The sequence below is a fragment of the Culicoides brevitarsis genome, chromosome 2 (genome assembly GCF_036172545.1).
Source record: "Culicoides brevitarsis isolate CSIRO-B50_1 chromosome 2, AGI_CSIRO_Cbre_v1, whole genome shotgun sequence".
Taxonomy (NCBI): domain Eukaryota; kingdom Metazoa; phylum Arthropoda; class Insecta; order Diptera; family Ceratopogonidae; genus Culicoides; species Culicoides brevitarsis.
Genome location: NC_087086.1, coordinates 17,434,587 through 17,448,273, shown reverse-complemented (window position 1 = coordinate 17,448,273; position 13,687 = coordinate 17,434,587). Strand labels below are relative to the sequence as shown.

The 13,687-nt window shown below is 28.4% G+C and overlaps 1 protein-coding gene across 2 annotated transcripts in view; it reads left to right on the top strand.

Moving 5' to 3' along the window:
- Window positions 1-10,275, top strand: part of LOC134829920 (discoidin domain-containing receptor tyrosine kinase B) — a 188,036-nt gene extending 177,761 nt beyond the window's left edge. For both annotated transcript variants that reach the window (XM_063843216.1, XM_063843215.1), the window contains exons 14-16: window positions 6,843-7,002; window positions 7,682-7,831; window positions 9,970-10,275. In XM_063843216.1, the coding sequence (XP_063699286.1) occupies window positions 6,843-7,002; window positions 7,682-7,831; window positions 9,970-10,116 (457 nt within the window). In that variant the 3' untranslated portion in view covers window positions 10,117-10,275. The remainder of the gene's footprint in view (window positions 1-6,842; window positions 7,003-7,681; window positions 7,832-9,969) is intronic.
- The last annotated feature ends 3,412 nt before the right edge of the window (window positions 10,276-13,687 follow it).

The following is a 13,687-nucleotide window of genomic DNA, read 5'->3' as shown; positions in this document are numbered from 1 at the left end:
AAAAGTTTAAAATTAAAATTTTTCTCTTTGCGGATAATTTAATTCTTGAAATTAATTTTTAAACAAAAAAATCATTAATTTAAAAAAAAAAATATTTTTTAAAAAGAAATAATTACTTTTTCCAACAATATTATTTTAAAATAAAATTCCTTTTGTTATTTTCGGAGCAAAAATTATCACAACCGACAATAATAATGACGTCTTACAAAAATAGTGCGAAAAAAGCTTGTGTTTCCTCGAGCAATTTTCCATTTTTTTTTTTACAACAATTACTTTTCTTCGTTTGAAAGCAGCTACCGAGAAACTGACGAAGAATAACAACAAATAATTATTATAAAGAAGAAAGAGAGAGAGAAAAGTCTGCCTGCGAGGGACATGAAATGAAAAATAATATTATTAAGCCACTAGTTTGCTTTTTACCCATTTTTCCCTGAACGCTCCTCCTGTGAAAAAAAATTAAATGCCTGGGAAAACGCGCGACAAAAGCATAATAATTAGCAATGTGTCACTTTTTCCTCTCATTTTCCTGGGAGTGCAAATTATTCATTTTTTACGCTCATTTGCATTCAACATTTTTTTTTTGCGTTGAATTTTCCCTTGAAAGAAGGTAACTGTGTCGAGTTACAGTCCTCAGAGGCAAACTCAAAAAAACATTGACAGCAAGAGGAGACAATGTTCTAATCGAATTTCCTTTTCGGAAAATTATAAGTCTCTCGTCGTTTTCTCTGACAATCCTTCAGGCAGGAATTAATTGGTTTCCTTTTGTGACAAACGCACGAAGTAGAAGAAGATGAAGAGACATTATTGGCCTACAAAATGCTGCGTATATCATCAAAATCATGTTAAATTATAACAAAACATCAAAGACGAAGTGAAATTTAATCGAGTTTATGTGGTTTTGTGCTTTGGGGTGGGTGCGAAAGAGTATTTCTTGTAACTCTGGGAAAATTTTCTCCGTTTGTCTTTGTCCATCAAATGTCACAATAATTACTTTTACCACACATTGCTTCGTGTCTTCCTTCAAGGAAAACATACAAATTGCAATTTCAAAGAAAGATGCATTAAATGTTCGAAATTAGCTTCGTCTTGCTTTTGCAAATAACTCTGCGTTTCATTTATTGCTCCGTCTCTCTCAAACACACACACACAGAGACACAATGCTGGCAAAATTGGAATATCAAAGCCGACTGTAAATTTGCACATAAATTTATTAAAAGTTTTCAAATGTTGTGTGTTTGTCTATCTTCGTCTTGTTTGTGTATTTGGTTTGTTCTGCCTACCAAACTTGCTTGAATGAACGAATATGCATTCACCTGATCTAAAAACGAGAAGAAGAAACTATTCAAATATAATAAATTTGTACTCTCAAGGCTGCAGTTTAAAATTACATTTTACGGTTTTTAAAACGAAAAAACTTTTTTTCTCTCTTCGTGAAATTCAAACCTGAACCCCATTACTCTTGTAGGCACAGACAAACCACGGTTCTGTCTACAATTCTGTAAGAGAGCAAAAAACATTAACTCATCATCTATCCAGTTACACAAACAAAGTAATTATTTTGATTATGTTCCTCCTCCCTGTTATTTGTCGGAAAATTGGTTAAATTTCGGAATTGTGAGTGCTGCAAACAAAGATGATTTGCACGAAAATGTTTGCTGAAAGGCAAAAAGGAAACGGAGGAGTTGCTCTCTCTCTCTATCTCTTGATATCTGAATAGGTAGGTGCCATCGTTGCAATAGTTGAATAGCTAACAGATAAAATTTGTTTGTCTTTCATGTTTAATTGTGCCTTAAATGCAATTTGAGCTACGGACCAATTTGCACTGTGTTTGCTCTACGGCGAAAGTAAGCGACACAGTGCACAGTTTGGGGTTCTTATTGAAATGCAATTGATGATGTCTGTATTTGATTTTTGTGTGTCTGTGCCGGAATCGGGTGCGGAATGCACAAAAATGTGGTTGAAATTAGAGAGGAACGTATTTTTTGAGTTTTAAAGCGCCATCTAGAGAGTAATTTTTTACACGAGATCAAGCTTTGATCAATTTTTTTTAATCTGTGTAATATAAAAAGTGAAATTTTTTATTACTGAAGGATGTTTGTAAAAAAATTCTACAAAAAAGATTCTTTTTAATCAATTTTTATAGATATTTTCCTTCAAAAGTGACATCTATCGTCTATTTTATGAACATAAAGTAATATTTTGAGAGAATTTGTTATGATAACTTTAAAAAAAGTTTAAAAAAACTTAAAAAACGAAACTGTTTAAAAAGTCAAATACCTTCAGATCATCGAAATGTAATGTTAAAGCGCCATCTAGCGTCTAATTTGCTTAAACAGACTAAATTTTTCAGTAAATTTTAAAATTTAAAAGTGCTTTTTATGATCAACTTTCAAATTAATTCCAAAGATCAGAGAACAATATGTTTAATAGTCCAATATATCGTCACTCAATTTAATCACTAAGCGCCATCTAACGTCTTATATCCGAAGAAATAAATATATTTCGATTAGATCCTTAAATTTTAAAGATCTTTTATTAAAAAACTTTCAAATCAAATCCAAAAAGTAAAGAAAGAATCCTTACAAAAGTGCCATCTATCGTCAAAATTTATTCTTAAAGCGCCATCTAACGTCTTTTTTTTATAAAATACCCTAATTCGTAATTTTTATTTTTCTTCTCCTAAAATCTTGATTTTTTCATATTTTTTTATGTGACAAAACCCACTCTAAACGTCCCCCTCTCCAATAACAATAAATGTAGTTCTCCAATGTAAATGATGTGGTTTCAGTCAAATTTCGATTTAATGTAAATATTTTGTCTGTCGATTTGTTTCTTGTATGCTTTTATCATCTTCAACTCATTTACAATTGCATGCTCCTTCTCTCTCCTGCTGTTGCCTACTCCGAACTACCTAAGTACATAAATAGCACAGATTATGCAAAGGCAGATAGGGCGAAGAAGCAAAGGGAATGGAAGATGCAATTTAAATTTGAATTATTGATTGCCTAATCGTTTGGAATAATGTGGCATGTGTGTGTGTGTCGCTTACAAGAAATTTACACACGATTTGCATTTTCTTTGTATGATGGCTTCATACATAATTGAATTCCGTTCGTGGTTTGTCCGAAAAAAAAATTTACCAACCGACTTTGGAATTCTAAAACTCACATTTTATTTTTTGACACAAAAACACACATTAACTTGGAAAGTTTTGTGCAGAAATAGTTTGCAAACCCACCCGATTTTAATAGAAATTTCGTATTACTTGACATACGAGCAGTGATAAAATTGATAAAATACCAGATGGTTCATTTTACAATCGTTTATTTGAATAGTTTTATGAGTACTTTTCACTCTGACATGTATTGTTGTTGCTTACTAACTTCCCCGGCAAGCTTAGTAGCTTCGGCAATGAGTGCGTTCGCAAATGACAAAACTTTTCCAATGAATCTGTAAATAATCTGAACGTACTGCCGCTTGCGATGAAGACAAACAATGAGCAGAAGCAATGATAGTTTTAAGTAATAATAATCAGGAAAACTTTTTCCACAATGAATTTTATTTAAAACACGAGTGAGAAACTCTTTCATGGCTTCGTCGTTGTCATTTTTGTCTGCACCAAGTGTCTGTGTGTGTAAAATAATAATTTTTACTTCGAAACTTTTTGAATTTCATACAGAAAATCCACTGAATCAACAGAAAAAACGTACAATCCGCCAATCAGCCAGTTTTTTGTGCGTGTCTGTATCAATTTAAATGCACTTTTTCATCCCAATCGCCAATCGAATCATCAATTTTTGTGTTGCTTTGTTGCATATTTTGTTCATTTTCCCAGAAAAATTCGCTGTCTGATGATCCTTTCCTCGTCTCATGCAGAAAAAAACGAAAAAAAACGGGTTTTAATGCGTTTTTGTAACAAGCGATGCACCATATGCCATTTTTTCGGTCGCTTCTGTTGCTGAGCCAGCTCATCCGCTGTCATCAACGACGTTGCCATTCGCCAAATGTATAATAAATAAATTAAATGAACGAAAAAACGAGCTATCATTATCACCCAAAAGTGACTGTGGACAAAAAAAAAGTGAAGTTGCCATTAATTTATTTAAATCTGATGAAAATAATCTGATTGAGAGTGTTGAAGTGCATTTTTGTCGATATTACAAAAAAAAATAGAGAAAGTAGTCGTCTAATGAGCGATATTACATGCCTAAGCTTTTTTGTACTCCTCACTTCACAATTTAATACTCCTCGTTTTACAATTTCATACTCCTCATTTTACAATTTCATACTCCTCATTTCGAACTCCTTATCGTCTGTAGACTTTTCCAATTAAAATGCATACACCTCAACATTCAAAAAACTACCCATTTACCTGCAGGGTCCTCTAAAAAAATTTTCATAGGGCTCACGGACGACCATTCGAGTTTCATACCGCATTTTTTCTTCGAAATGCGGTAAAAAAAATTTCGTAAAAAATGACCAAAAATTTCTTTAAGCATCTCGAATTCAACTTACAAAATAATAACAAATGAGGCTCGTAATTAGTTTAGACATCACCGGGATTAAATAACTTGTTTCCTAATAATCCTTTTTTGTATTTTGCTCCTACCTTGCTGCTTGACAACCTACTTTTGCATACAAGAACGTGGATTATCACATTTCCCCTTTGTGTTTGTCTCGTGCTGCTCTCTAATGCCAACGCACAAAATTTTACATGACAAAAGATTTGTTTTAGAAAGATTAACTTTTCAGTTGGAGGATTGCTCCTTTGGCATTTTTCTAACATTCTGGCACGCAAGAAGGAAAAAAAGGAGGATTATCCCTGTGATGGCTGCGACTAAGAGTCAAAACAGGCTTGAATATGTTAAAATACGGTAAAATTATGTAAACTACCGCTTTTTTGATGTGCTTTACGAGATACTAAAATAAAAGAGAATATTTAATTAGGTTGCCTGCTTGATGTTTTTTACTCACTAATGTGCGCTGGGAGTGGAACAAGTGTGAGAAAATTATGATAATTTTAATTTTTTTCTCGACATGCTTTTATGAGTGACAAAATTTCACTAAATTTGTGTTTAATTAATTAATTTCCTTGTTAATCAATTGAATTTTCCCAAACTATCGTGATTTGTATTAATTTATAAGTGATTACCTCTCCCCCCTCTACTTCCCAGTTTACGCGCAACTCTCAAAAAATTCCCGAGAAAATTTATTTAATTAGTTGACAAATTATTTGCCGTGACTAATGATATTTGACATTAATTGTGTATACAACTAGTAGCTCTAATTTTAATATGAAAATTTGTGACAATTTGTTTTTGTTTTTGAAAAGCAAACTCCTCTGTATATAACAAGGATGGCGCGCCGCGACAAATGCCAAGATAATTAAAGTTATTTGTGACGGAAAATTGTTTTAATTTTCGCTTTTGGAATTTTATTGGTTGACATGTGGCTGGAATTTGAAATTTTATGACGCCTCGTTAGTTCCTTTCCTCGAATTTTGGCGAAGAAATGTTCGAAAAAGGGAAAAAGGTGAATTGAGGTTAATTGAAAAGGGATCCTTCTTTGCCTTTAGCAGACTTGAAACCAACTGCGCTTCATTATGAACCTTATTAAGTGTTTAGATTTTTTTGCGATGATTTAAAAAAAATATTTTTTGTGAAAAACAAGTCACCTCCATCCATCGTATCATTCGAAATTTAATCACTTCACTCTTTATTTACAAAAATAAAATAAAAAAAAAGTTTTCCAATAAAAACAGGAGCCGTTAAATGCCTCATTTTCTGCATAAAAAGATCTTTAATTATGCATTGTATTGTTTTTTTTTCTATCTCCTCATCCGTCATTGTGCTCATTTTCCATTCATTTCAGTCATTCACACACACACAAATCCGTTCTCTCATTTCGAATTCATTTCAATTTAATCTCGCTGCTGAATGATGCAAGTTTTTTCATTATGCACGTTAGTAGAGTAATTACAGGCATCAAGTTTGAATATAAAAGTAAAACAAATATTTAGACAAATAATGGCAGTAGAGAAAAAAAATACGAATTTTGCATTGAAATGTTTGACTAAGTGAGCTACTGACACAATTTTAATGTTGATTTTTGCAGGATTTGTTGATTTTTAGTGAAATTTTGTCCCATATTTAAATTTTTAATTTTTTATATGGAATTTCAAGGCAAAAAAAATGAAAAATATTGATTTTTTTCATATTTTTACATCGATTTATGGTTGTTAGTCTCATAAAATCCAGACCCATCAACATTTTCTCTCCCGTTCAAAACAAACAGGAAAATAAAAATTTTATATATTTTTGGATTTTATTCCTTCTTGCAACTTCTGAGACATAAGATGTTTGTCTTCTTTTTTAATGTCTACTTTTTTTTAAATATTTATTATTTTTCTCCTTCTTCTTTGAACATTGTATGAGTCGACTCAAAAACACTCAATTTCTGACAGGAGAAGAGCAATAAAAATTATTATTTTTATTATTACAAGCAAAGATGTGCAATAAAATGTAAAAAATAATAAAATTGAATCGATTTGTTCGTAATGTTTTTCATTTTAAAGAAGTACTTGTTTTCTTGCTTGTCTGCCAAAAAAAAATTTACGATCCATCAATTCTTCCGAGCAAATTGACAGCACGACAGGTACTATTTGCAAAAAAGGAAATAAAAGTATTGAAAAAAGAGCATTGAACGGAGTTTATTGGCAATAAATTCAAATTTAATTGTTTTTTCGAATATTTTTCTAGTTTTAATCGTAAATGAGTCGTAATTCGATAAAAAAAATTGAAAAAATTTTATTAAGAAAATTTTTGTTTTATTTTTTCTTGCAGGAATTGTGTAATTGGACCACAATTGGATGTTAAAATATTAGCACTTGGAACTGTGATAAATCGTATTGCATATCCCGCGGATTACTGTCATCTTGAAGGTGCTGGCAGACAATCACAACCCATGCCGATTCGATGGATGGCTTGGGAGAGTGTCCTAATGGTAAGATTTTTTCCTCATAAAAAATTAAATATTTTTAATTATTGTTAAAAATTGTCGAAATTTTAAGAATTTTAACTTTTTCAAGTAAAAAAAAATAAATTTGTCTTTTTTTTTAACAAAAATTGTAGAAAAATTAAAGTTTTTAGTTCAAATGCTCAAATTTTTTAAAAAAATTATTTATTTACCTATTTAAATTATGAATATCAAATTATTTAAACAATTTAATTAATTTAATTTATTAATTTTTTTTTATTTTATTTTTTTGTAACAAAAATTCTAAAAAAAAAGTAAAGTTTTTTTCGTAAAATGATCAAGTTTTTTTTCTTTTTTTTTAATTAAAATTAATTAATTATTATATTATTATTAAATTTATTTTTATTTTATTTTATTTTATTTTATTTTATTTTATTTTATTTTGTTTTGTTTTGTTTTATTTTATTTCTTATTTATTTTATTTTATTTTTTTTTTTTTTTGAACAAAAAACCTTCAGTATAATAAGAAACTAAAAAACTTTTTACAAAAATTTAATTTTTTTCTTCAGAATTTAAAAAAATATTAAATTTTATTATTATTTAATTTATACCTTTTATTTTTATTTTTTATTAAAAAATATATTTTTGTTTATCATTTTAAAAAAAATCATGAAATAATTTTTAATTAATTTTTTTTTAATTTTAGGGCAAATTCACATCAAAATCCGACGTGTGGTCATTCGCTGTGACACTTTGGGAGATCCTAACGTTCGCGCGCGAACAGCCCTACGAACATTTGACTGACGACAAGGTGATCGAGAACATCAGGCACATGTATCAGGATGACAAGAAATACGTAAGTAAAAAAATTTAAATTTGCAACGAGAATTAAAGACATAACTCCAGATTATTATTATTGTTATTGGGTCACGAACCACGTGCAATAAAAAAAAGAGTATAACATTACAGGCAATTATTTTCTATTACACAACTTTTGCTGCTGCTGCTGCCTTCTATTGTTCGCAAAAAGGAGAAACTAAAAGCATTAAAAATAGAACTCGACTCACACCATTATTCTTGCACTTAATTGTGATGTACGACCTTTAAAAAGTTTATGCTTGACTTTGCGAACGAGCGCCGCAACAAATCTGTTTAACCGTCGAGTTGATGTTTTGCTGCCACTAATGCGATTACAGGGAATTGAACAAAAAATCAGCAGTTATTTTCTGAAAAAAATGAGTTTCACAAAAAATTCAGATCATTTTTTGACCTCTTTTCCCAACTTTACTGCTGCTTTCCGTGTGGTACGTGACCCATTCTAATATCAATTTAGCGCAAGTGCTCCGGCGAACGTTTTACGATCCATTCCACGTTAGTTAATCGACTTGAGTTTATTGTTTTTTCGCCTAGCCGACACAATATTTGCAAATGTGTGTCGAGAAAACCATCAACTTAGTCGTCAAGACACGTAAAGTAGGCAATCAAAGATATGTTTTTCCTCCGAATGCGGACTCTTGGGTTTAAGGAGCATCTTTTTTCGCCATAATTAGTCTAGAATTGGTCCATAATTCTCCATTTTCTTCCTATTTAAATATTTATCAAGTAAGATTATATTTTTTTTTTGTGTCCAGCTTCATGAATAAATCTCAAAATTAGCTAAGATTTAATGATATGACGTAAACTTTTTTTTTCTATCTAATTATAATTAACGAAGAAACGTAAAAAAAAGTAAAGGAAATAATGGAATATTTGATGAAGTGTAAAATATAACAAGACGTCTCCATCTTTAAAAGTTTCTTCACACCAGCCGGCAATCATTAATAAATAATCATAAATCTCGTCTTTTGTGACCCATATTTCGCTCCGTATTCTCGCTTTTCTTGCAATATTTACACAATATCACTTTAAATCCAAAATTTATGTCATTCGGCATTCATTTTCATAACGAACGTTGTTGCATCGTACGTGAAATAAAAAACAATCCCTCATCATAAATCCTTCTTACTTGCCTTCATTTGTGTGTTTCTCGTACATTTAGGTGACATACATAAGTTTCATATGCAAATTCAACTTTAATATATGCTTTGAGAGAGAAATACGCCAGACACGAAGTCTATGAATAAGAAATGAATTAAAATTTGAAATAAATGCAAACGTAATCAAAATAATATTCTCACTCTCAGGGTTTTTTCTTCGTTTTGTGGAAATACGTACAACTTCCTATTTAACAAAATTTGTTATAGCAACATCGACAACTGGATTTTTCGTCCCAGTGCATATTTTAAGTTTTTCAATGAAATTAAAAAATAAGATAATTGATAAGAAAATTTAAGTACACTCGACATTTGCCCCAGTTGACAATTTAAAATATTTGCCCCAATGCACATTCAAGATTTTTGGCCCAATTCACATTTTAAAATTTTGAACCAATGCACATTTTAAAAATTTGACCCAAAACACATTTAAAACTTTTGCCCCAGATGATATTTTGAAATTTTTACCCCAATGCACATTTTTTCGCTTTTATATCGTTATACAGCAACCTCGCTAAAAATAGCAGTTTCGTTAAATGGGAAGTTGTACGTATGAAGAAACTGGAAAATAAATAACTAATTCATATGTCATAAATAATTTTCTGATTCGAAATTTCTCGTCGTCGACGTCGTCTTTCCACCCTCCTCATAACATTACCTAATGATCCTAAAAACGAGACAGAAAATAAAACTTAAAATTGTTGTAAAATTATGTCAGTCATACATGTACAAAAAGTCTCATATCTCTGCCATGTCATTCATATTTTAATTCCTTCACCCCTTTTTCACGACGTCTTCCGCCTCTTTTAAAAACTTTTAGACATTTGTCACTCGAATACGGTTTTAATTGATTCATGCAAATTTAATTTATGCTCTCATGTTAACTTTTTAAATTATATTAATGTACATTTATTATGAATGAAAAAAGGTTAATTAGATGCAAATTTTTTTTTACTTACAGAAACTCCTGCCGATGCCTTTGAACTGTCCTAGAGAAATTTATGACCTAATGTGTGAATGCTGGCAACGAAACGAAGCAAATCGACCAAACTTTAGAGAAATTCATCTATTTTTACAACGAAAAAATTTGGGATACAAACCGTACTAAGAAGAAGGATTGAAAAAAAATTGTAAATACTTAAAAAAAATTATCAACTTTCACCGCACATGACCACCACCCTCCTTAAAAAAATAATTAAATAAATAAAATTAAACATTGTAAATATAATATTAATAAAAGAAAAAATGTTTAAAACCAATCCAGGTCCTTCAACGTGAAAATCCCTTCAATTCTAGCTTTAACTCAATTCAATAACTAATTTTTAATATTAATTTAAGAATTAATTAAGGATTAAGTAAGCAAGGATTTAAATAATAGCAAAGCATTTTAATCAATTCATATGATTATAATTATTATATTAACTATATAGTAGACGTTATAACTTATTATTATTATATATTAATATTATATACAATATGATAATGTAACATTTGTTAGAAAAACATAAATTTTATCAATCACGCGAAACTAGAGTTAATTTTTTCATCGTAATACGTATTTATAATTAAGTAGAATGAAAAATGAGACATATTCATTAGCTTGGTAAGGGACTTTTTTTGTAAATTTTAATGATTTTTTAAAATAATGTTAATTTTTTATTATTAATCATTAAAAAAATATGAAAAAAATGCTAAGAATATAAATATAGAAGAAGAAATTGAACAAAGTGAATACAATCATTCTAATATTAAACTCTAAATACAAAAAAAAATATAAATAAATAAAATAAACGTAAATCAATTGAATTATGGAACAAGTTATGGAACAAGAAAAAAAATCATATAAGAAATTATTAAAGAAACGAACGAAAATTGACGAAAATAGTTTTTAAAATTTTTTTGATTTTTATTATTATTTAATAAATAAAATAATTAAATAATATAAATAATAATAAAATGTATCAATGTAAGATTTTTATTAATTTTTGAAGTAATGATCGATTTTTTTCATAAAAAAAAAACAAAATGAATGTATTGATTGAAAATTTTTCACGTGTAATAAAAGAGACTCTTTTACCCCATTTTTATTTGAGAATCATTCATTAATTCCAACAACTTTTCAGCAAAGACAAGGTCGATAATTCACCATTATTCCTTCTTTTTATTTTCACTTTGCTGTTTTTTTGCATACCGTCACGTTTAAAATTGATAGACTTCTGTTTTTATTGTGACTCGTGAACGTATAAAATGATATTAAGAAAAAGAAATGGCAGAAAAAAGGTAATAAAGCAAAAACAAACAGTGAAAAACATGTTTGAATGCTTAAAACGGTGGAAAATTAAATGTTTTTGCTTGATCCTTGATATTAAAAAAAAAGAAATAAGAATGATTTCTTTTGTTTTTTTTCCTTTTCTTATAAAAAAGTCTCATCAATATTCACGTGAAACGAAAACTACTTAAAAAAAGTCGCATTTTGTCATAAAAAACGTTAAAGAAATGCTCACACAGATGGTTGAATTTATGATATGTACAAAAGAAAAATCAATTTTTTTGCTAAATTTGTATAAAATTTAATGTTAAAAATTCAGAAAAATACATCTGTCATCATTAAATTATTAAATTGTCATGTCTTCATGTTCAGAAAATTTTTCTTTGTTCATTCATAAATAAAATTCCAAAAAAATTGTAAATATATTTGTATAGAAAAATGTTTTTTTCAAAATTTGTAAACAAATTAATAAAAGTGTTTTACGAAGACAATTTTTAACATCCGTGATTGTTTCCCCGAAAAAATATCACAATTTTTGTATTTTATATAAATAAATATAAATTATTAATAAAAATGTATATTAAAATTAATTAAATAATAAACTTGTATAAAAAAAAATAATTCACCGACACACGAAAAATTGCATATTTGTATAATTAAGAGAAAAGTTATAAAAAAGTGTATTAGAAGCCAATAAACGCCTGTAAAATTGAATAAAAAAATATTTAAAAAACAAACCTAAGAAATAAGAATTTACAGAATTGACTAATAATTGCTTAGGAATTAGGTCAAGAGAAAACTTAGAAGGTTAAAAAATCACTAAATAAAAATAAATACAGTAGAAATAAAATAAATAATCGTAGTAAGTTTGTTTTTTATTAAAAAAAATAAATATTAAGAAAAAACACTCGTCGACGATGTCACCTAAACTGAACTAAACTAACCTATTAAAAAAAGATACTACTAAAAAAATTAAAAAATAAAGAAAAATACAATAGTTAAGTAAAACCAGTACCTTATGCATGACAAGAAACTATAAAAGGCGGCACACTTCCTGCGCTTTTTAAACTCCCAAACTCACCTTTTTCTGTGAAAAATATTTTTTATTTATTTTTAAAAATATTTTTTACTCCTCTCATCCACTAATATTTTTCAATTTCAATTTTCACACGATAATTAATAGTAAAAACAAAAAAAAAGTTATCTAATATAATTAATTATTAATTATTATGATAAAAAAAAATATTGATACGCGTTTGAGAATTGATTGTAGAGTTGATTAACAGAACAAAAAAATATTCAATTAATAACACATAAAATAAAATAAATCACAGAAAATACACTAAACACAAAAGAAAATAAATAAAAAAGTAAAAAAAGGTATTTTAAGGAGCGTAGTTGCTGCATCAGAATTTACTTGTAGATTTAATAAGCCTATAAATATTTAGTGAATATGCGAATATAAATAATAAATTAAATTAATGAAATAAAATAATATTATTATAAAAAATATTATTATACAGAGAAAAATAAATAAGATATTTCAAAAATTATCCGTCGTTTTTTTTTCCTTGACAGGCTTCATAATTTTTTATTTGGTAAAAAATGTTGAAAAGTTAATAATAAAATTTCTCAAAAATTTCACATTTTAATTTTTGTACAAAAAAAGGACGAAAATGAAAAATGTTCAAAACTACAACTATGTCGCATCAAAAAAAAACTAACCCAAGGAGACCAATAACAATAATAATTGTGACATGTTTTCATTTCATATCAACAATGTTTGCATATACGACACACACACACACACCGAAGCGCTCAGATGTAACTGTCCATCGGAATGTCGACATCGACTCAGGTCATGTTTCCGTACAAAATATGTTGGAAATTAGTAACATTCATCGAATAAAATTCCACATGACATAAAGATCGTCGCACACAACTGCGAGAAACGAACGCAAAAAAAAACAATCAACAATGGTCCTGAATTCCATGTTTTCGTTCTACCTGAAACACAATTGCCTGCGGGAGTACATGCATGGAAAATATAAATGTTTTTGTTTTATTTGACATTCGAGACGAAAAAAAGTTTGGTTTTTCACGTTCATACAGACAGAAATTTTCGACTAAACGAGAATTTGGATGATTTTTGTGAACTTTGAATCGGAGGATATCGAAAAATTGGACAAAATTAACATTATAGGTAAATTTGTTGTAATTTTATTTGATGAGAAAATTATTAATTTAAAAAAATATTTACAGAAGTTCAAAAATTTGTGATACTTTTTACTACAGAATTGTAAAATTATAAAATTAATCAAAAGCTTTATGATCAAAAAATTTGTGATAATGTTGATCACAGAAGTTAAAAACATTTTATCACAAATTTAGAAATTTCTTCAAATATTTT